Source organism: Zonotrichia albicollis, chromosome 20 (genome assembly GCF_047830755.1).
Source record: "Zonotrichia albicollis isolate bZonAlb1 chromosome 20, bZonAlb1.hap1, whole genome shotgun sequence".
NCBI classification, from domain to species: Eukaryota; Metazoa; Chordata; class Aves; order Passeriformes; family Passerellidae; genus Zonotrichia; species Zonotrichia albicollis.
The window spans coordinates 9,359,307-9,377,900 of NC_133838.1; the positions used below are offsets into that span (position 1 = coordinate 9,359,307).

Sequence of the window (18,594 nt, forward strand, 5' to 3'; positions counted from 1 at the left end):
TGTTGAGCCCCAGCCCAGCCCATGGTGCTCCGTCCATTCCCTGCCCTGCAGAGGGAAAAGGAAGGGAGGATTAGATGGCATCAGTGTGGCTGGCAAAGACCCCTGGACACCTTGCTGAGCAGATCTCAGCTGGGGAGAAAGAAAATTTTACAGATAAGAATTAATAAACAACCTCGAGACCGAAAAGTGAAGAGTCCAGACTCATTTTCCAGCCACGCCCGAAACAGAGACATCCTGCACATCTCGGGGCAGCAATTAACAACCAAAACCTGAGAAATCCTCACACAAATTTTGCCAGGACCACTATGGAGGGCATGGTTGATGGTGTCCCACTGCCCTGGGGGAGCAGTGTGATCCCCAGTGCTGGGGACAGCCAGGAGGGGACAGCCAGGAGGGGACATTGCCCTCTGCTGTGGCTCAGGGCTGGCTGAGGGTGCTGCCGGAGCCACGTGCACATCCTGCGAGGGGAAGAGCCCTGCTCCCAACATCTGCTTGGCGTTTGTTTGTCTTTCATTCCCATTCCTGCCCTGCCCCCCTGCTCTGCTTTCATCCCTCCATCTGCACAGGCCTAAAAATAGGGCCAGACTCAGCCTGGGCCTCATCAGCCTCTGAGGGTTTTTGGTATGATCCCGTTTGTGGCCCGACAAGGTGGGCACAGAACCCACACAGAAGTGGCTGTTCAGGGGTATCTGCATCCTTGACTTTTGCTCTGGGCACTGTTTCCTTCTCCCAGCCCAAAATGCTCAATCCTGGGCATGGGGGATGCCAGGCTGAGCCTCATGTCAGCTCCTGCATGGCCCCACTGCTGCACCTGGGCATGGCACCAACTGCAAAGGTGCCTTTGTGGAACTGGAAGAGCAAAGAGATGTCCCCAACCTCCCTCATATCCTCCCCAAAAGTGCCTGGGGTGGGGAAATGGAGACTCAGGGATGCCCTTGTCACCTGGTTAGGGCTGCAGGGGGACCTGGCGCTGCCACCTGGGCTGCTCTGGGGTCCCCAGGGGCAGCTCTGGGTCCCCAAGGGCTGCTCTGGGTCCCCAAGGGCTGCTCCCGGATTTTCCAACCCTCCTGCTCCCTAGGCAGGCTCATCCCCTCGGCCTCTGGGGAGCGTGGAGCAGGATGAGCATCAATTTGGCACGTCCTTGTGTCCCCCTGCCCGTCCCCCAAGTTGCTATGAATAAATCATTGTTTTATTAAAGAGAAGCAGCTGCTTTTTTTCTTTTTTTTTTTTTCTTCTCCTTTTTTTTTTTTTTTTTCCTCCTCCTTTTTTTTCCCCTTTTTTTTTATTTTTTGACACCCTATCCGTACCCACGGAGCCCTTTGGCACATGCTCGAACGCCGAAGCCCCATTGAGGGCCCCCGGAGCATAGCAATTGATACACAGACATCCCCAAATCCTATTCAGACCCCGCTTTTCTGCACGAGCAGCCTCTAAACAGCTCATTCACTGCTCTTTTTGTCGCCGGGGTTAAGTGGTTAAGTGTGTGTGGATCCCATAAAAGGCCTTTACTCCATGAAAAGCTATATTTACATTGTAATCACCAAAGAACTGTTTAGGCAGTCAATAGCGGGGCACTGGCGGCGGGGGCTCGGCGGCGTGTCCCGAACCTCTCCCGCTGAGCCCCCCGGAGCAGGACTTTTGTGGGATTACGTCCCCCCTCGCCAGCTGCCGGGGCCGCCGCTCTTTGTCTCTTGGCGGAGCGGGGACAGCCCGGGCTCCCGCAGCAGCATCCCGGGTCCGGCAGCATCATCCCGCATCCTGGTGCCTTGGCAGGGACAACCCCGGCTCCCGCAGCACCATCCCGCATCCTGGTGGCCCCGGTGCCTCCGGACAGGGACAATGCCCTGGGTCCCGCAGCAGCATCCCGCATCCCCTAGCAGCATCCCGCAGCACCATCCCGCATCCCGCATCCCGGTGCCTTGGCAGGGACAACCCCGGTTCCCGCAGCATCATCCCGCATCCTGATGGCCCCGGTGCCTCCGGGCAGGGACAGTGTCCCGCATCCCGCATCCCGCATCCCTCTGGCCCCGGCGCCTTAGCAAGGACAGTGCCCCCGGTCCCCCAGCACCATCCCGCAATCCCGCATCCCGGTGTCTCGGGCAGGGTTAGCCCCGGCTCCCGCAGCAGCATCCCGGGTCCAGCAGCACCATCCCGCATCCCACAGCATCATCCCGCATCCTGGTGCCTTGGCAGGGACAACCCCGGGTGCCACAGCAGCATCCCGGTTCCCGCAGGAGCATCCTGCATCCCGGTGACGCCGGTGCCCCGGGCGGGAGCAGCCCCGGCTCCCGCAGCAGCATCGGGGACCGGGGCCGTCGGGCAGGGACGGTGCCCCGGGTCCTGCAGCAACATCCCGGCTCCCGCAGCAGCATCCTGCATCCCGGTGAACCCGGTGCCTTGGCAGGGACAGTCCCGGGTCCCGCAGCAGCATCCCGCAATCCCGCATCCCCATCCCGCAATCCCGCGTCCCGGTGTTCCCGGTGCCTCAGCAGGGACAGTGCCCCCGGTCCCACTCAGCACACAGGGCTGGCACGAACCCGGGGGATGGTGGCTCCTGGGGAAGCTGGGAGCTGGCTGAGCTGGTGGCCTGAAAGCACCTGGGTGGGCTCATCCCGTCATCAGTGGGAGAATGGGATCAGGGAAAGGTTCTTCCCCCAGAGGGTGCTGGCACTGCCCAGGCTCCCCAGGGAATGCCAGAGCTCCAGGAGCTTTGGACAGCACCCCCAGGCACAGGGTGGGATTGTTGGGGTGTCCTGTTCATGACAAGGAGTTGGACTCCACGATCCTTGTGGATCCTTTCCAATTCAGGACATTCCATGATTCTACATGATTAACCAATCTTCCTGGCTCCAGGACCTTCCCTGGCACCCCATGGGTGAAGTGTGAGCTAAAATTTTATCACTTTAACAAGATTAATTGAGCACAGCCAAGAATGGCAAAAGCAAAATTAACTCACCCAGAGCAAGGCAAGGGCTTCCCTTTCCACCAGCAGCAATTTCGATGTAATCAATTAGATGATGTTCCAACTGATATCCCTGTCAGGGAGTGTGCCTGCTCTCCCCACACGGGAGAAAATATTCATAACAGCAGCACCTGAGGAGTAAACATGGGAGAATCCTCCCTTATTCCCCTGGAAACCCCTGTGAGGTGTGCCCAGGAGGGATTGGCAGTGGGACAGCCAGTGGGAACGGGAGGGTGCATCCCAGCAGGAACTTGGATAGGGATGGAGGTGGGGATGAGGTCAGGAAAGAGGCTGGAGATGGAGACGGAGATGATGGAGATGAGAATAGGATGCGAGTGGGTATGAGGATGAGAATGAGGATGGGGATGCTTCTGCCAGACACATTCCAGCAGAGCTCCCCGCTGAGGAGCAATTCCAAACCACGCCGGTTCCATCACAAATCACAGTGAGTAAGGTGGGCACAGCCCATGGGACATGGGCACCAGCCCCTGGGTGCTGGAGTGGTGGTGGAACAGCTCCTCTTGGTGGGGGCTCCCTTCCCCTGCTGTGTTTGCTCCTGAAAAACAGAAATCAGGATGTTTCCACAGTTCTCAGTTACTTCAGCTTTTCCTGGTGCCCTCTGGGAGGCTTTGTGATACAAGAAGTTTAAAATTCTTTTACTGCCAATGGGGATTGGAATTGTGAGGCTGAACACACTGGTTAAGTAAAGAAGGTGACTTTGCCAGTGGGCAAACCCCTGTGGATGTTCCTGGCTCCAGCACAGCCTGGAGAATGACATTCCCTGCACAGGAGCGGGCACAAAGCTGCCCTGAGTGCCCCTGTGCCATGCCCTGCCCTGGCAGCACCACATTTCCAGCACTGCTCTGGTCCTGGCCCTGCCTTGCCGAGCCATTCACATCATCCCAGGGTTTTGTTTTCCCTCTGCTTTGGCTCCTGCCTGGATTTTTCAAAGGCTCTGGAGCAGCGAGCGCCCTTCCTCCCCTGGCCGGCGCACATTGTTCGAATTAGTGCCTAAATGAAAGGATATTGTTGGTTCCTGTGGGGAGATAATAACCTCGGTAGCGGAGGGAATTTCACCCATGCAGAGAAAATTTGCTGGGCTGCTCCCCTGGCCAGGGTCTGTCTCGCAGGGACGATGGCTGATGGGAAAGGATCCGCCAGGAAGCGAGGGTTTATCTTGGCATGCTGCTCTAATTGCTGAAAACTCTGCTTTCTGACCTCAAAAATGTGCCACTGCTGCCCATCTGGCACAGGGACACCTGTGGCACAGCCACTGATAGCAGTGGTTGCCAGCCATGAGCCCCATGGAAAAGAGCTCCTGTTCCCAAATTCTTATGGGATTTTGGTTTTCCCTCTTCCTTCCCATCCATCTGCCTTCTCCCACACCTTAAGGAGATGTGAGCCCCTTGCCATGCCATGGAAGTGAAAGAAAGAGAAAGGAAAATGTACCCAGACAGTGGAAATCCCAGTATTTCCAGTTTATTTCAAGCATATGGGAAACATCCTCGTCAGCCCAAAAGGCACCTTCTGCTCCATTTTTCTGTTGTGGGGATGCCAAGAGGCTCCTGCTGCCTCAGTCACCACCATGCCCACGATGCTGTGGCAGGTGCTGGTGGCATGGGGGTCACAGGGACACAGGGACAAGCACAGTGGCACCTGGATGATGCCAGGGCAGGAGGGGATGTGCTGTGGGATCTCTCCATGGTCCCTGCTCCTTGCAGCCAGGTTGAGTGAGCCCACATCCAGCCACCCCACCTGGCTTCAACCTGGACAGTCATTTCATTTTACACCCCGAATTTTAATTTTTTTTATAGCCAGTTGTGCTCTGATTGAATTTTTAACAGATGTTTGGACTTGTTATAGGTGAAGGAAAAATAACTCAAAGTGTTTCTTGAGCAGAGCTTGTTCAAAGTTCTCCAGTGGAGCTGTTTCCACACCAGAAAATCCTGACTATGTGCAATCAAACATTTAATTTCCATGGACACAATATCAGAGGATTCCTTCAGGTTAGAATCTGTTACAGTTATTAATCAAAGCGGCGCAGCTGAAATGAAACCTTTTATTGAATGTTGTGACAAAGGGATAAATTAAAGCATTTCTGGAATGCATCAGATTTGGGTCCAAGGCTGAAATTTCAAAATCCTGACGTTTTTTCTGCGTTATGAAGTCCAAATGTGGATCCCTTCTGTGTCAGAGCGAGTGTGCAGCACTTGGGGGGTGCTGGGGCCGGCAGGGAGGGAGGGGACAGTGCTGGGGCTGCAGCACGTGTCACACATCCCCTTCCCAATCAGTGACACCAGCCCTTGAGGGACACTCTGGTGAGGATGCCTGGAGTGTTTGGAACAGCCAAGAGATGGTGGTCAAATAAAAAAATAAATAAATCAATGTACACTGAGATTTTCACCCCCAAATCCTTGCATATAAATAAATCCATCCACTGGGGAGCTCTGCCTGCAGCCCCATGTGGGCTGGAGCAGATTTGGGGACCCCAAAGTGGGGACCTGCCCGTGGCTCTGGGAGGTGACACCAAGGGGCAAAACCACCCAGAGGCACCGGCTGCACGTCCCTCCCCCTTCCTTTCCATTTCCCAAACAATTTCCTAATCAGCCCTTTCTGTCTGGAGTTTATTAGTGATTCACAGGCCAAGAGGAAATGGTGATTTTTGGGTCCTGGTCAGATGGATGAAAGGGGTGGAGTCGGCAGCAAAATTCCCTTTTTGTGGCTCAGCAGAGGAAACGTCAGCTCCGCTTCCCTGGCACTGCCCGGCTCCCCCGGCCAAGAGAAATCCATTTTTTGGGGGGTTTTAGGAAAGTAAAGAGTAAGGAGGCTTCCTCCTCAGAATGAGTGCTTTGGCAAGGGGGTCTCTGCCCCTAATGGGTGACAGAGCTGCCTGTACCAATATTTCCATCACTTTTGGGAGGGTCACACCTCTGCTGGGCTCCCAAACCCTGCAGCCCTTTCCTCTTCCTCCCGGTGCCACCCAAAGGCTGATTTTGGGGCTGGGAGCTGCTGCAGTGAGCAGGCTCTGACCTCCGTGGGATTCCCAGCTCCTCTGAAATCCAACCTGGCTGCAGATCCCTGGAATTTTCCCCAAATACAGCACATTTGGATTCTGATTGAAAAGGATTTCAGGAGTTACAGGTAGACATCAGGCAGCAGGACTGGGCAGGGGCTGGGGCTGTGCACAAGGGGATGGGATCACCTGCATCCAGCCCTCTCTCCCCTTCCCCAGCTGGTGTTTATCCCAGAAAATCCTGAGGGAAATGCAGACCATGGGATGCTGCACGTGAAAGCAGGAGAGGGCTGGGGATGAGGATGAGGAAGGAGCCAGGCCAGGGATGGGGCTGAGCTGGCACTGATGCTTCCTCCCTCCAGACCAACAGCTTTTCTGGCCCCTCTCATACAGCCTGGGGTTGCTTTTCTTTTCCTCAGCCTAAAAAAATGACCAGGGTCTATGAAAATAACAGTGTTGTTTTTAAATTTTGTGAGGCCAAGAGGACAAACCTGTTCATAGCATCCTCCTCCTCTTCCTCTCTCCATCTGCAGGACCTGCTCCCAACACGAAGTTTTCCAGCCCCAGCTCTGCACTGTGGTGGTCCCAGTGGTTCCAGTTCCCACTGGAAGTGTTGGACCTCAATCCTCACAGCCCCCATTCCTTGTGAAGCCCCTCACATCCACGGCCACACTGCCCAGAGACGTCACCCATGGCTCTGGCCCAAAGCTCAGACCCAGTTTCAGCTGTTTGTGGGGAGAGCTGCTTCCCCAGGACCCCTCAGTCCCTCCCCTGTATTTACTGAATGTGTTTACAATTACAGGGGATGCCAGGGAAGGCTGTGGCCAGCGAGTCAGCGCCGGGGCACTGCGGGCTGGAGGTCAGCACTCTGTTTACTTTAATTTCTCTGAGAGCTTTTTGGGAGATTTCCCTCCTCCATTATTAAACTCAGATGAGCCGCTGGGGAGGTTAGGTCGCATGTGGTTCAGGGCACTTTTTTCTTTCGTAATTTTTTTTTTTGTTTTTTTTTTTTTTTTTTCATATTTGCAATGTTTCACCCTTAACTCTTTCAGGACAAGCTGCCCATCTCAGCACTGGGACACCAAGATGAGCCCACGAGTGGGATGTGGCTCCTGGGTGAGCTGTGACCTGGGCTGAAGATGCCATTGTGACCCCATCTGAGCACCACTGGGAGGTTTAGGTGGGTATCAGGAAGGAGTTCTATCTGCAGAAGGTGCTGGAGCACTGAACAGGCTTCCCAGGGAATGGTGACAACCCCAATGGGAATGGTCACAGCCCCAGGGCTGCCAGAACTCCACGAGCATTTGGAAAATGCTCTCAGGGACAGGGTGGGAGAACTTGAGGAGCAGCAGCACCAGCACTCACCTCGAGCAGGAGCAAGGCTGTGCATCCTCATTTTGCACCAGGTGGCTCCAAACTCTGCTGCCTCCTACCCAGCAGAGGGGTCAGGACCTCTCTGATGCCATGTGGGCACAGGGCCAAGTGCCAGGGCTCCTTCTGGGACCAGTTTGGTTCAAAGCCCGTGGCACCCTGCAGGACACACAGCAGATGAGAAGCAGACAGCAGGATGAGCACAGGCAGTGGGAGCTGGGCCCTGGCATTGCAGGATGAATTCCAGCATGGCCAGAGCCAGGCTGCCATCTCTGGCACATCCCAGGTCTCTGCTGGTCACAGAGGCCACCCTATTCCAAACCCCAGGGAGTAGTTGGTGCCAGTGTCCTCTGGAGAAGCTCCCATGGGTCACCCCAGCACCCTTCTCCCTTCCAAGCCCAGGATCCCCAGCTCCAAAACCCCAGTGAATCAAGTCCTGTGCTCAGCCTTCTTAAATTATTTTTAATTTCCTGGAGGGAGAGCTTCTAATTTATTTCTGGAACAAAGTGAGGGAAGGGGAGGGGAAGATGACTCTGAAGTCCATCACTAAGCCCTCTCCACTTCCAAACATTCCCTTTCCCACTGCCCCTGAAAGGACCAGCCCAGCCCTCCCTGAGTCACCATGTCCCCTCTGTGCTGTCCCCAGCTGGGGTTCCCTGCTCTGGGGGTCCCCACAGTGTCCCCACAGAGATCTGGCAGAGAGGGACAGCTGGGCCTGGGGGACACTGGCTTGCAGAGGAATTGAGCTGTTGTCACAGGAAGCAGCAAATCCCGCTGGTCTCCACCAGACACAGGAATCCCAGGAGCTGGGCTGAACCAGTACAAAATCCCAGAGAGACAGACCCCTGAAATCACTGTTTCCGGATCCCTCTTTGAACCCAGAATCTCCCTGGCTGCCACCATGGTTGGGGAGGAACCCCAAACCCCCCAAAGCAGTGGAGACAGGGCCGGGTTTGGGGGTTTGCAGCAGGCTCCAGCACACTGGCACCTCCTGGCCTGTGGGGATTCCTGGGCTGGGGACAAGCAGAGCTGAGAGAGGAGAAACCCTGCTCTGCCCTGGAGCCAAACCCCAGTGGCACTCATGGTTTTCTGTGCTGCTGAAATCTAAACCAGAGATGGAAAAGGCCTGTTTGGGATGTGCCTCTTGGTAAACTGGGGGAGAAGGTCCCTGCATGGATCAAAATGGATCCCTCAATGGATCAAAATTCACTCTGTGCTCTCAGTGGTGAAAATTTCACTCAGTTTGAGCTCAGACCATGATGAGAGTGAAGCCCAGAGCAGCACAAAGCAAAGGCTTGGCTGATGGCAAAGGCTGAGCTGAACCCAAACTCCTCTTTCTGTCCTGCCCATTCCCAGGTGCCTGAGTCAGCTCCTGCCTTTCCTGTGTGACAGGAAGGGTTTGTTCCTTTAATCCCAGCCTTCCCCTCGAGCTGCAGCCCAAGGATTCTTGCCGTGTCCCAGTTACAGCTCTTGGTCCTCCCCTCTGATTGCTCCTCCATGCAATTGTCAAAGCCCTTGGAGCAGCCAGGAGCAGGAGAGGCTCTCAAGGGGCCTGCCAGGCAGATGAGAAATTAAACCAACTTATTTATCACTCACATATTCCACTGCTCCAAACCCTCACCACGTCATGGGGGAACATCTGCTCCCTACATCCCACCTCCAGCAATTCAGAGCTTTCAAAAGGATTTTTGTCCATCCTGAAAGCATCTCCATCCCTCTTCCTCCCCCTTGGTGAGAGGTGCCAAGCCCAGCCTGGGGTTGGGCTGTGGAGGGGGTTTGGGCTGTGGAGGGTGCTCTGCTCATGCCACGTTGTCGCAGACATATTTTCATTAAAATGCTTCTTTAGGATTTTTTCTTCTGAGAAGCTGAGAGGCCTCAAAAACAAATGTAAAGAATGGTTATGTGCTGCTGTGGAATGCAACAGGTGCATCTGTGATTGGCCCCTCTTAGATGTTTATAATTAATGGTCAATCCCAGCCCAGTTAGCTTGAACTCTCTGTCCCAGACACAAACCTTTATTATTCATTCCTTTCTATTCTTAGCTTAGCCAGCCTTCTCAGATGAAACTATTCCTTCTATTCTTTTTAGTTTAGTTTTAATGCATATCATAAAATAATAAATCAAGCTTTCTGAACACAGAGTCAACATTCTCATCTCTTCCCTCACCTGAAAACCTCTGTGAACACCGACCGTCACACCGTGTCCATGCCAGAGCTCGCACAGGATGCCAGGCAAGGCCACATCGGGTGAGATGGGGCCACTCCCGCCCGGGGCAGCTCTGGGGTCACTGGGCAGTGTGGGGCTGTCCCCACCGCGGCTCCCAGCCCCACAAAGCCCCTTTATCTCCCGAGACGTTCCCGGTGCTTCATGTGACCCCCGCGCCGGTCCGTGGGAACCGTTTGATGTTCCTGAGCCTTTTCCTTTCCCAGCGCCGACACCCCGGCTCCGGGCGAGACAGGGAATAAAGAGCCCACTGAGCGCTCAGCTCCGTGCCCATCGCCGCGGGGACCTGCTGAGCCTCACGGGACCCACGGGCCGCTGGGAAGGAGCCAGAGTGTCCCAATCCATCCATCCTGCCCGTGTCAGGGAGCTCCCGCCAGCATCCACCCAGCATCCCTGTCCCTCCAGCATCCCCGTCCCCCCTCAGCATCCCTGTCCCCCCTCAGCATCCCCGCTCCCCCCAGCATCCCTGTCCCCCCTCAGCATCCCTGTCCCCCCTCAGCATCCCCGCTCCCCCCAGCATCCCTGTCCCCCCTCAGCATCCCTGTCCCCCCTCAGCATCCCCGCTCCCCCCAGCATCCCTCTCCCCCTTCAGCATCCCTGTTTCCCCCAACATCTCTATCTCCAGCAACCCTATCCCCCCCCAACATCCCTGTTCCCCCTCAGCATCCCTGTCCCCCCAACATCCCTGTTTCCCCCAACATCCCTTTTGCCCCCCAGCCTCTCTGTTTCCCCCAGCATCCCTGTTCTCCCTCAGCATCTCTGTCTCCCCCAGAATCTCTGTCCCCTCCCAGCATCCCTTTTCCTCCCCCATTATTTCCTCCCCCTGTTTCCCCAACATCCCTGTCCCCCCCATCACCCCCCATCATCCCCATCCCCTCCAGCATCCCTGTTTCCCCTAAGCATCCCTATCACCTCCCAGCATCCCTGTCTCCCCCCCAGCATCCCTATCACCTCCAGCATCCCTATCCTCCCCCAGCATCCCTGTCCCCCCCACCATCCCTGTTTCCCCCCCAACATCCCGATCCCCCCCATCCCCGCGGGCGCTGTCGGAAGTGCGGCCGTGTCACCACCCCACGCGGGGCCGCTTCCGCTCCCGCTCCCACCCGCGGCGGCGGCGGCGGCGCACGGAGCCGGGGCCGGGGCCGGGACCGGGATCGGGACCGGGGCTGGAGCAGGGCCGGACCGGGCCGGTGAGTGCTGGGGGCCGGCCGGGGGAGGGTTCGGGGGGCTCTGCGGGGGCTCTGCGGGGACAGCGGGACCCTGCAGCGGGGCCGGGGTCCCGGAGGCTGCGGGGGGCTCTGCAGGGCAGGGATGCTCCCGGGCTCGGCCCCTCCGCCCGCGCATCCCCCGGCAGCGCAGCCCGGCCCCGCTGCTGTGGGGTGCGCCGCTATGGGGGGCAGCTCTATGGGGTGCAGCGCTATGGGGTGCAGTGCTATGGGGTGCAGTGCTATGGGGTGCAGCTCTATGGGGTGCAGCGCTATGGGGTGCAGCTGCTATGGGGTGCAGCTGCTATGGGGTGCGGCTCCTATGGGGTGCAGCTCCTATGGAGTTCAGCTCTGTGGGGTGCAGCTCTATGGGGTGCGGCTCTATGGGGTGCAGCTCCTATGGGGTGCAGCTGTATGGGGTGCAGTGGTTTTATGGGGGTGCAGCTCTATGGGGTGCAGTTCTATGGGGTGCGGCTCTATGGGGTGCAGCGTTATGGGGTGCAGCGGTTTTATGGGGGTGCAGCGGTTTTATGGGGGTGTCACCCAGCCCTGCCCGAGCAGACATCACTGCGGGGTGGGGGTCCCGGGGTTCCAGGCCTTTGGGCTAGGCACAGGCTCCTGCCCCCCTCCTGGTGCCCCACTGCTGGCCGGGGTCAGACCAGGACATCTGATGGGTTCCTTGCTGCAGTTCCTGTGAGGATTCCCTGTAGGGGAAGGGCAAGAAACACTCCAACCTTCCCTTTTCTGGGCCAGTCTGTTCCCAGTCCTGCAGAGAGGGAAGGTCATGGGTGTCACCGGTTTGGGCACAGGCCTGATGCAGGGCTGGTGGTAGAGGTTGTGCAGAGGAGCCCAGGCAGTCTCAGCTGCTGAAGGACATTTATTGCTGTTGGGAAAGCATCTCCTTCCAAGCACACCTTTACCAGCATGGGATTAATTGCATCAGGCACGGCCCAAATGCTGTTCAGCTGCGTGCCTGAGCCCCGTGATGCCCTGTGGCATCGCCCAAGGGATGCTGCAGGAACAGGGGCTGGCACTGGAGCTCTCAGGGAAGGGAGATGGGATGGGAGGTGGCTCCTTGAGCTTCTGCTTCAGGTGGGGACATGCCCTTGGATGGGTGGCACACCTGCCTATGGCAAGGGGTGAGAACTAAATGAGCTTTAACATCTCTTCCAACCCAATCCATTCAACGATTCCATGATATATGGGGCCATGCTGACAGCAGCAGTGCAACACCCAGGAACACTGATCCCATGGTAGGTGCAGTGCCATTAAATAGGTAAATAGAGCAATGAGTGTGTTTTCCCCCACTGTAGCTGCCCTGAGCTCACAGCCCAGGTGCCCACAGGCGTGTCACGGCTCCGTGTCTCTCTTGCAGGCAGGACACCGGTGAGATGTTTGCTGTGTGCCCAGCAAACTCCCCATTCCGGCAGGGCCGGGGGCGCCCAGCGCTGGGCACGGCCCTCCCAGGGGCGGGACATGGGCCGGACTCCAACTCCAACTTCGTGGGAGAGGTGTGTGACAGCAACGAGAACTGGAGCCGGCCAGCGCCGGGGTCCCCGCCGGAGGAGCGCTCCAGCCGGAGCGAAAACACCACAAATCCGTCGGATAATCTGCTGTTATTAATGCAGAGACAGATGGTGCAGGGCCGGCTCAGGGACAGCGCCCCGGGCCCGGGTGACACGCAGCCCGAGCAGGGGGAGCGCAGCCCCCCCGAGGGAGCCGAGGTCAGCGGGGCAGGGGGACAGAGCGCTGCCCAGGAGGGCTGTGAGAAAGCCCCGAGCTCCCCCGCAGAGGATAACGGCTATGCCAGCAGCTCGCTCAGCATCGACAGCCCCGACAGCACCTGCAGCACCGCCTGGGACCCTCCTGCCTGTGCCCCCCCAGCTGAGAGCCCCCCTGAGGCTGAGCCCGAGCTGGGCACGCTGTTCCCGGCGCTGGCGGAGGCCGTGCAGCACCTGCAGGACAAGGAGCGCTTCAAGGAGCAGGAGAAGGAGAAGCACCACATCCAGCTGGTGATGTACCGGCGCCTGGCCCTGCTGCGCTGGATCCACGGCCTGCAGCAGAGGCTTGTGGACCAGCAGAACCGGCTGCAGGAGAGTTTTGACACCATCCTGGATAACCGCAAGGAGCTCATCCGCTGCATGCAGCAGGGCCCAGCCTGCGTCGCTGCTGCGGCTGCCCCTGGGCCCTGAGGTGCCACCAAAGCAGCCCAGCCCAGCCCTCACCCTCTGGGTGCTGTGGTGTTGGCTGGTGGCATCTCCATCCCGTGCCTGGGTGCCCACCCTGCCCTTCCCATCTCTCTCCAACGCAACCAAGAGTCCCCGAGATGAAGAGTTCATCTCCATCATCCTCTGCACTGGAATTTGTTCTGTCCTGCATCCAGGTCTGGGGTGGCACTGGGATGTGGGGTTTGCTGAGCTGGAGGTGACCAGGCTCATCTTTAAACTGAGTCTAGTCCATTGTTGAGCCTGGCTAAGCCACAGCAGTGCTGGGATGGCCATGCTGTGGCACTGGGCTGGGTCGACCTCAGGACCTTGGGGTTTGCTGAGCTTGAGGTGACCAGGCTCATCTTTAAACTGAATCTAGTTCATTGCTGAGCCTGGCTTAGCCACAGCAGTGCTGGGATGGCTGTGCTGGGGCCCCAGGGCAGTGAGGCTTCTAAACCTCCCCAGGAATTGAGGCTTCCAAACCTCCCTGGGAAAGCACTTCCAGTGCTGCATCCCCACATCCCACCTGCATCCCTGCAGCCACAGCCCAGCCCCTGGTAAGCATTGCTTGTTGGTGAGAGTGAGGTGTCCTGGGCTGTAAAAGAGAAAAAAGATAATCATTCTGAAAAATGACCTCGGAATGCTGGAAAGTAAATTTAAGTCAAATGATCCAACACAATGTTTGTTTTTAATGTCAGTATTAGTGAAAAGTTAATTTAAGTCTATGTGTGCGTGCGTGTCTGTCTGCTGTGGGCAGTGCTCTCACTCAGTGCATGATCCCAAAGCTGCTCATGAACTTGTGGTGTTGGTGTTTATATCAATTTATCATTTGGGTGCAAAAAGAATTTTGGTTTTTTTTTTGAATCTGCATTTTATCCAGTGAGAGCTGTACACAGAACCCAAAGAACAATTGTCTTACCTAGAGATGGAAAAGGAGCTGCTGTGTGTGTTTGCTGTGCTTTGCTGTGCATCCATAGGACACACATTCCACTTGAGTGCTGCTGAGGAGGAGCAGCAGAGAGGGCTCAGCCAGAGGGGTCTGCACTCCCCCTCCTGCCCTGGCTGCCATCAAAGCTGGGCACTGGTTCCATTTCTCATCTGCAAAGGAGGGTGATGAGGATTCCAGAGATTCCTCCCAGCCAAACTGCTGCCTGCCATCGGAGCCCAGGAGCACAGGGAGCAGCAGAGCCTGGTCAGATCCTGGCACCCACCACCCACCAGATGCTCCTGGACTGTGATAAACCACCGTGGGCAAGCTCAGCAGTGCCCCACGGGCAGCACCAGCCTCCTCCTGCCCCACATGGGGCACGGGCTCTGCTCCCCTTTGGGCTGCTGCCAGTGGGTGAAGTCAGGAGATCCACAAAAATCCTCTCCCAAAAAGGACATTTTGGTGGCAAGGGGTGCACTCAGCTCAAAGCAAACCCGTGCCAGCACTGGAGGATTCTGGCAGCTTCCTGCAAGGCGCCTGCTGCCCTCACCTCCCTTCTGCTCGCTCGTGTCCAGCTCCTGCTGCCTCTGTTGTATCCCAGACCTGTGATTGTGGGCATGTTGTATATAAATAAAAAAATAAAAGCCTTGGAGCTCAAGGAGCCAAGCCCCAGCTGGATTTGTTCCTTCCTTTCCCTTCCCAAGGCTGCAGGGCTGGGAGCAGCCACCCTGTGCTCACTGTAGGGGCTGGAGCATACACAGGTGGAGCTTGGGTGACTGGCAGGTGGAGGGCACAGGTGTTGGCACCTTCCTCCCATCCCTGCACCCTGGGCATGCTGCCCTGCTGGGCCAGCACTGGCAGTTCATCCAGGCTCTTTTTTAGAGGTTTTTTTAAACCCCGATGTGTGTTGCTCCTCTCACTTTTGGGGCAGCCGGGGTGCGGTTTGAGTGCAGGATTTCCCCACCTGCTCAATTTTTAGAGGTTTTTTTAACCCCGGTGTGTGCTGCTCCTCCTGTCTTGTGAGGCAGCCGGGTTGTGGTCTGAGTGCAGGATTCCCCACCTGCTCAATTTTTCCATGTTTTTTTAACCTCGGTGTGTGCTGCTCCTCCTCTCTGTTCCATGGGATAGCCGGGGTGCGGTGTGAGTGCAGGATTCACCCCCTGCTCAATTTTTACAGGCTTTTTTTAAACCCTGGTGTGTGTTGCTCCTTCCCTCTTTTGTGGGGCAGCTGGGGTGCTGTCTGAGTGCAGGATTCCCCACCTGCTCAATTTTTAGAGTTTTTTTATAAACCTTGGTGTGTGCTGCTCCTCTCTCTTGTGAGGCAGCGGGGGTGCGGTGTGAGTGCAGGATTCACCCCCTGCTCAATTTTTAGAGGTTTTGTATAAACCCCGGTGTGTGCTGCTCCTCCCCTGTGTTCCATGGGGCAGCCGGGGTGCGGTCTGAGTGCAGGATTCACCTTCTGGAACCGGGGGGACCGGATTCCCGGCTTCCCGGGTTCCTGGCCCCCTGCCCTGCGGCCCTGCTGGTGGGGAGGGCTGGGGCAGCTCCGGGTGATGGGGGTGGCAGATAACGACACCTGAGTGTTGACCCAAAGGTGACTTTGCCTCGGGCTTCACAGAGATTAACCAGAGATGAAAAACCGAGGCTGTGGCAGCCCTTTGAACCCTCTGTCACCTTTCCCCCCACCCCTTCCTGCTTCTTTCCAGCCTCTGTGGGAATCCAGGGATGCAGCTCAGGGATCCATGTGCAGACACAGCAAGGCATGGAGGGCAGAGTGGCCACATTTTTCCGTCCTCGTCCGTTTGTCCAAGGCCTCGGGGGTTCCACAGGATGGGGGGTGCTCCTCTCAGAGCCCTTTTCTCACCTCATCCACTTTCCATGGAGCCCATGCTCCCTCAGGTTTGGGGGAACGTGAGCCCTCCCAGCCCCGCAGCAAGACGGAGAGATTCTCTGTTTGTCTTGGTCAAATGCTTTACACAAATAATTATTTCCAAGGTAAATATTGTGAAAATCCAGATTATTTGCTCAAGAAATGAAAGAATAACTGCGGGAGCACATCAAAGAGGTGGATCTGCTCTGGCAACAAGAGGCTTCCTCCCTGGTTATTGGGAGCCTGATGCTCCTGCCCCAGGACCTGGCTGGAGATGGCCAGAACTGATTTGCAAAATCAACTTCAGACAGAGCTTTTCCACCCCCAGCTCCCGTGTGCCCCAAATGAGATTTGGGAATTAATTAAAAACCCGACCAATTGCAGGGAGGGGGGAAAAAACAAGAAAGACACAAAACGTTGCAGGGTTGAGCCCAGGCCAGCTTGGAGGGGGCAGTGTCCCATTCCCCAGGACAATCTGATCCTGTAGGGGCAGGATCCCATTCCCCAGGATAATCTGACCCTGTAGGGGCAGGATCCCATTCCCCAGGACAGTCTGATCCTATAGGGGCAGGATCCCATTCCCCAGGATAATCTGACCCTGCAGGGGCAGTGTCCCATTCCCCAGGATAATCTAACCCTGTAGGAGCAGAATCCCACCCTCCAGGACATTCTGACCCTATAGGGGCAGGGTCCCACCCTCCAGGACATTCTGACCCTGTAGGGGCAGGGTCCCATTCCCCAGGACAATCTGAGGATCCTGTTCCTCAGGACAATCTGACCCTGCAGGGGCAGGGTCCCATTCCCCAGGACATTCTGACCCTGTAGGGGCAGGATTCCATCCTCCAGGACATTCTGACCCTGCAGGGGCAGGATCCCATTCCCCAGGACAGTCTGATCCTATAGGGGCAGGATCCCATTCCCCAGGACATTCTGACCCTATAGGGGCAGGATCCCATTCCCCAGGATAATCTGACCCTGCAGGGGCAGGATCCCATTCCCCAGCACAATCTGAGGGTCCCACTCCCCAGGATAATCTGACCCCGTAGGGGCAGGATCCCATTCCCAGGACAATCTGACCCTGTAGGGGCAGAATCCCACCCTCCAGGACATTCTGACCCTGTAGGGGCAGAATCCCACCCTCCAGGACAATCTGACCATGCAGGGGCAGGATCCCATTCCCCAGGACATTCTGACCCTGCATCCCATGCTCAGCCTGCTGTGGGTGCAGTTCAGGTGGGATCTGACCCAGCACTCCATGCCAGGGATTTCCCCATCCTCAGGGATTGCCAAACCTTCATAAATGGGCTGAATTCTCACCTCACAGAGGGATTAACTTGGCTCTCAGGGCAGAGCCCCAAACACCCCCAGGTCAGTGGGAATGCAGCAGCAGGATCTGAGCAGAAACCTGGAGTCACTTTGGGGAATCTGAGCTATGGACCCCACAGCATCCAAGTCTGAATTCCCATGCCTGACCCCTCTGGTTTTAAAGCCTCCTCTGAAAGTTTATTATTGCTGTTATATCAAATCCCTGTGACGCTGGGCCAGTTTTACTGCACAAAGCAGGGTTTGGCAAATGCTGCCTTGCTTTGAAAGTTAAAATAATGGCATTAAACCAAAATCAAGTATTTATAAAGCTTTAGGGGGAAATATTTTACCTTGTAATTGGAATCCACTCTAACCCTTTCCAGTATTTTGTGGGTTTAAAAAAAGTCTCTAAAAATAAAATTGAATGATGTGATAACTGATGCAATGAAAGTACAAAAGAAAATTAATAATCTCAGGCCATTATCCAGAGATCCTGACTGGGACACACTTAAAGCACCCCAAGATCCCTTGTTTATTGTGTCTCAAGGACTTCCAGATCTCACAGGTTTGGTTTGCAGTGGGAAAAGGGCTTTTCTTGCTCTCAGCTGGGAAGGTGAGCACAGCCAGAGGGATGTCCATCCTCCTTGTCCATCCAGGATGGATGTCCATCCTCCTTGTCCATCCAGGAGGGGATGTCCATCCTCCTTGTCCATCCAGGGGCAATGTCCATCCTCCTTGTCCATCCAGGAGGGGATGTCCATCCTCTTTGTCCATCCAAGAGGGGATGTCCACCCTCCTTGTCCATCCAGGGGGGGATGTCCATCCTCCTTGTCCATCCAGGATAGATGTCCATCCTCCTTGTCCATCCAGGGCAGATGTCCATTCTCCTTGTCCATCCAGGGGGAATGTTCATCCTCCTTGTCCATCCAAGATGGATGTCCATCCTCCTTGTCCATCCAGGATGGATGTCCATCCTCCTTGTCCATCCAGGGGGGGATGTCCATCCTCCTTGTCCATCCAGGGGGCAATGTTCATCCTCCTTGTCCATCCAAGATGGATGTCCATCCTCCTTGTCCATCCAGGAGGGGATGTCCATCCTCCTTGTCCATCCAGGAGGGGATGTCCATCCTCCTTGTCCATCCAGGGGGGGATGTCCATCCTCCTTGTCCATCCTCCTTGTCCATCCAAGATGGGATGTCCATCCTCCTTGTCCATCCAGGGGGGATGTCCATCCTCCTTGTCCATCCAAGATGGGATGTCCATCCAAGAGGGGAATGTCCATCCTCCTTGTCCATCCAGGATGGATGTCCATCCTCCTTGTCCATCTAGGAGGGGATGTCCATCCTCCTTGTCCATCCAGGGGCAATGTCCATCCTCCTTGCCCATCCTCCTTTTCCCTGCAGCCCTGGGTAAGTGGCACTGACCACTGGGAACAGGAAGGTTGGAGGCAAACCTAGGATTTCATGTGTGGCCTTGAGCTTTGGTGCATCCCTCCTGTTCCAGCAGCACC

General features: G+C 56.3%; 1 protein-coding gene and 1 long non-coding RNA gene across 7 annotated transcripts; one reads left to right on the forward strand and one right to left on the reverse strand.

Moving 5' to 3' along the window:
* Positions 1 to 3,563: 3,563 nt before the first annotated feature.
* On the reverse strand, positions 3,564 to 10,002 carry LOC102061292 (uncharacterized). 6 transcript variants are annotated; one of them, XR_012583371.1, is made up of 5 exons: positions 9,513 to 10,002; positions 7,341 to 7,505; positions 6,467 to 6,579; positions 5,993 to 6,040; positions 3,564 to 5,290 (listed from the first exon to the last, which is right to left on the reverse strand). It is a non-coding gene; the product is annotated as an uncharacterized LOC102061292 (long non-coding RNA). The 6 variants fall into 6 exon arrangements; XR_012583367.1 differs by having other exon boundaries at positions 3,566 to 6,040; XR_012583369.1 differs by lacking the exon at positions 5,993 to 6,040 and having other exon boundaries at positions 3,569 to 5,290.
* A 582-nt stretch (positions 10,003 to 10,584) lies between these two features.
* On the forward strand, positions 10,585 to 14,573 carry LOC102061166 (UPF0500 protein C1orf216). Its single transcript, XM_074555559.1, has 2 exons — positions 10,585 to 10,759; positions 12,150 to 14,573. Exon 2 carries the CDS (start codon positions 12,166 to 12,168, stop codon positions 12,964 to 12,966), a length of 801 nt encoding a protein of 266 aa, XP_074411660.1. The 5' UTR covers positions 10,585 to 10,759; positions 12,150 to 12,165; the 3' UTR covers positions 12,967 to 14,573.
* Positions 14,574 to 18,594: the final 4,021 nt, after the last annotated feature.

Excerpts from the sequence above, each read along its gene's own strand:
- LOC102061166 (XM_074555559.1), top strand. The coding sequence starts at position 12,166 with ATGTTTGCTGTGTGCCCAGCAAACTCCCCATTCCGGCAGGGCCGGGGG.